General features: G+C 32.0%; 1 protein-coding gene across 2 annotated transcripts in view; it reads left to right on the top strand.

Moving 5' to 3' along the window:
• Positions 1-1,349, top strand: part of LOC117174984 (pre-mRNA-splicing factor ATP-dependent RNA helicase DHX16) — a 47,946-nt gene that overhangs the window by 40,642 nt on the left and 5,955 nt on the right. For both annotated transcript variants that reach the window (XM_033364468.1, XM_033364470.1), the window contains exons 10-11: positions 396-501; positions 628-804. In XM_033364468.1, the coding sequence (XP_033220359.1) occupies positions 396-501; positions 628-804 (283 nt within the window). The remainder of the gene's footprint in view (positions 1-395; positions 502-627; positions 805-1,349) is intronic.

The raw sequence follows: 1,349 nt of genomic DNA, 5'->3' as shown, positions 1-1,349 counted from the left end.
CAATCTGAACAATCTCTATCCCATCCACACACTACTCCTTTCCCCTGCCGAGTGAGTCACGCCTACCCCGAAAGGGAAATGGCTTAATGGTGTAATAATAATTTTTATTAAGGGAATAATTTTGAATTTTTTCTAAAATTAAGAACGAAAATTTTTTATTTCTAATATTTATATTGAGCCCAATTGGAGGAAATATTGTCTGCAATTTTTTATGAATTGGAAGAGGAAAGTTTGTTTATTATTATGATTTTTTTTAGACTGGAAAGGAACTGAATTTTTTCACTAATTGAAACGGTTACTTTGTTATTAATTTAAGTGAAATGTGCAAATTTATACCTCTAATTAGACCTTTATCTTTTATTTTTTTAATAACAAAACCATATTTTTTATAACAGTTCGATGAAAAGAGCACGAGATGTTAGAGATCAATTAGTCGGTTTGATGCAACGAGTCGAAATGCAACTTGTTTCTGGCATTACGGAAACTGTTAATATCAGGAAGGTAAAAGAGAACGCTTTTTAAAAAAATATATTTTTTATGTATAATATTATTTGTGGAGAGTTTTGATAATAAAAAAAAAAATTATTTAGGAAAAATTAAAACATGAATTTCTTTTTACATTCACAGGCAATCACGGCAGGATATTTTTATCATGTAGCGCGGTTATCAAAAGCTGGAAATTATAAAACAGCAAAGCACAATCAAACCGTTTCGATACATCCAAATAGTTCGCTTTTTCAGGAATTACCCCGATGGCTTCTTTATCACGAATTAGTGTTTACAACAAAGGAATTTATGCGACAGGTAAATGCATTTATATTTTTTAAAATCAATTTTAATAACTTAATAAGTTCGAAAATCAGTTTAATTTTTCAGACTTCTCACGGATTCGATTATTCCGAGCTTTTTCCCGTTTGAAACATTTTTTTTCTATATTTTCCAGGTTTTTTCTCTTTTTTTTTTCGTTTTTCGCTCAAATACGAGTGAAATTAATAGGTTCACCGTGTTCTTTCTCCTTTTCCTTTATTTTTCTTTTCTTTTCCCCTTTCTTATTTTATCGTTCTCTTTCTATTTCTTAATTCCCCTTTACCGTTTCCCTTTTCACCTTCTCTTTTTCAGCCTTTCCCCTTTTCTTTTCTCTCTTTCCTCCCTCCCTTTTTCTCTTTCTCATTTCTCCCTTCCCTTCTTTTCTTTTCCCCTTTTCACCCTTTCCTCTTTTACTTTTCTCTGTCCCATTTTACTCATTTCTCCCTTCACCGTATTCTTTCCCCTTTTCCTTTCCCCTTTCTTATTTTATCCACCCCCTTCCCTTTTCCCAATTCCCCCTTACCGTTTCCCTTTTCACCTTG

The sequence above is a fragment of the Belonocnema kinseyi genome, chromosome 6 (genome assembly GCF_010883055.1).
Source record: "Belonocnema kinseyi isolate 2016_QV_RU_SX_M_011 chromosome 6, B_treatae_v1, whole genome shotgun sequence".
Classification (NCBI taxonomy): Eukaryota; Metazoa; Arthropoda; class Insecta; order Hymenoptera; family Cynipidae; genus Belonocnema; species Belonocnema kinseyi.
This window is presented reverse-complemented; position numbering and strand designations above follow the sequence as displayed.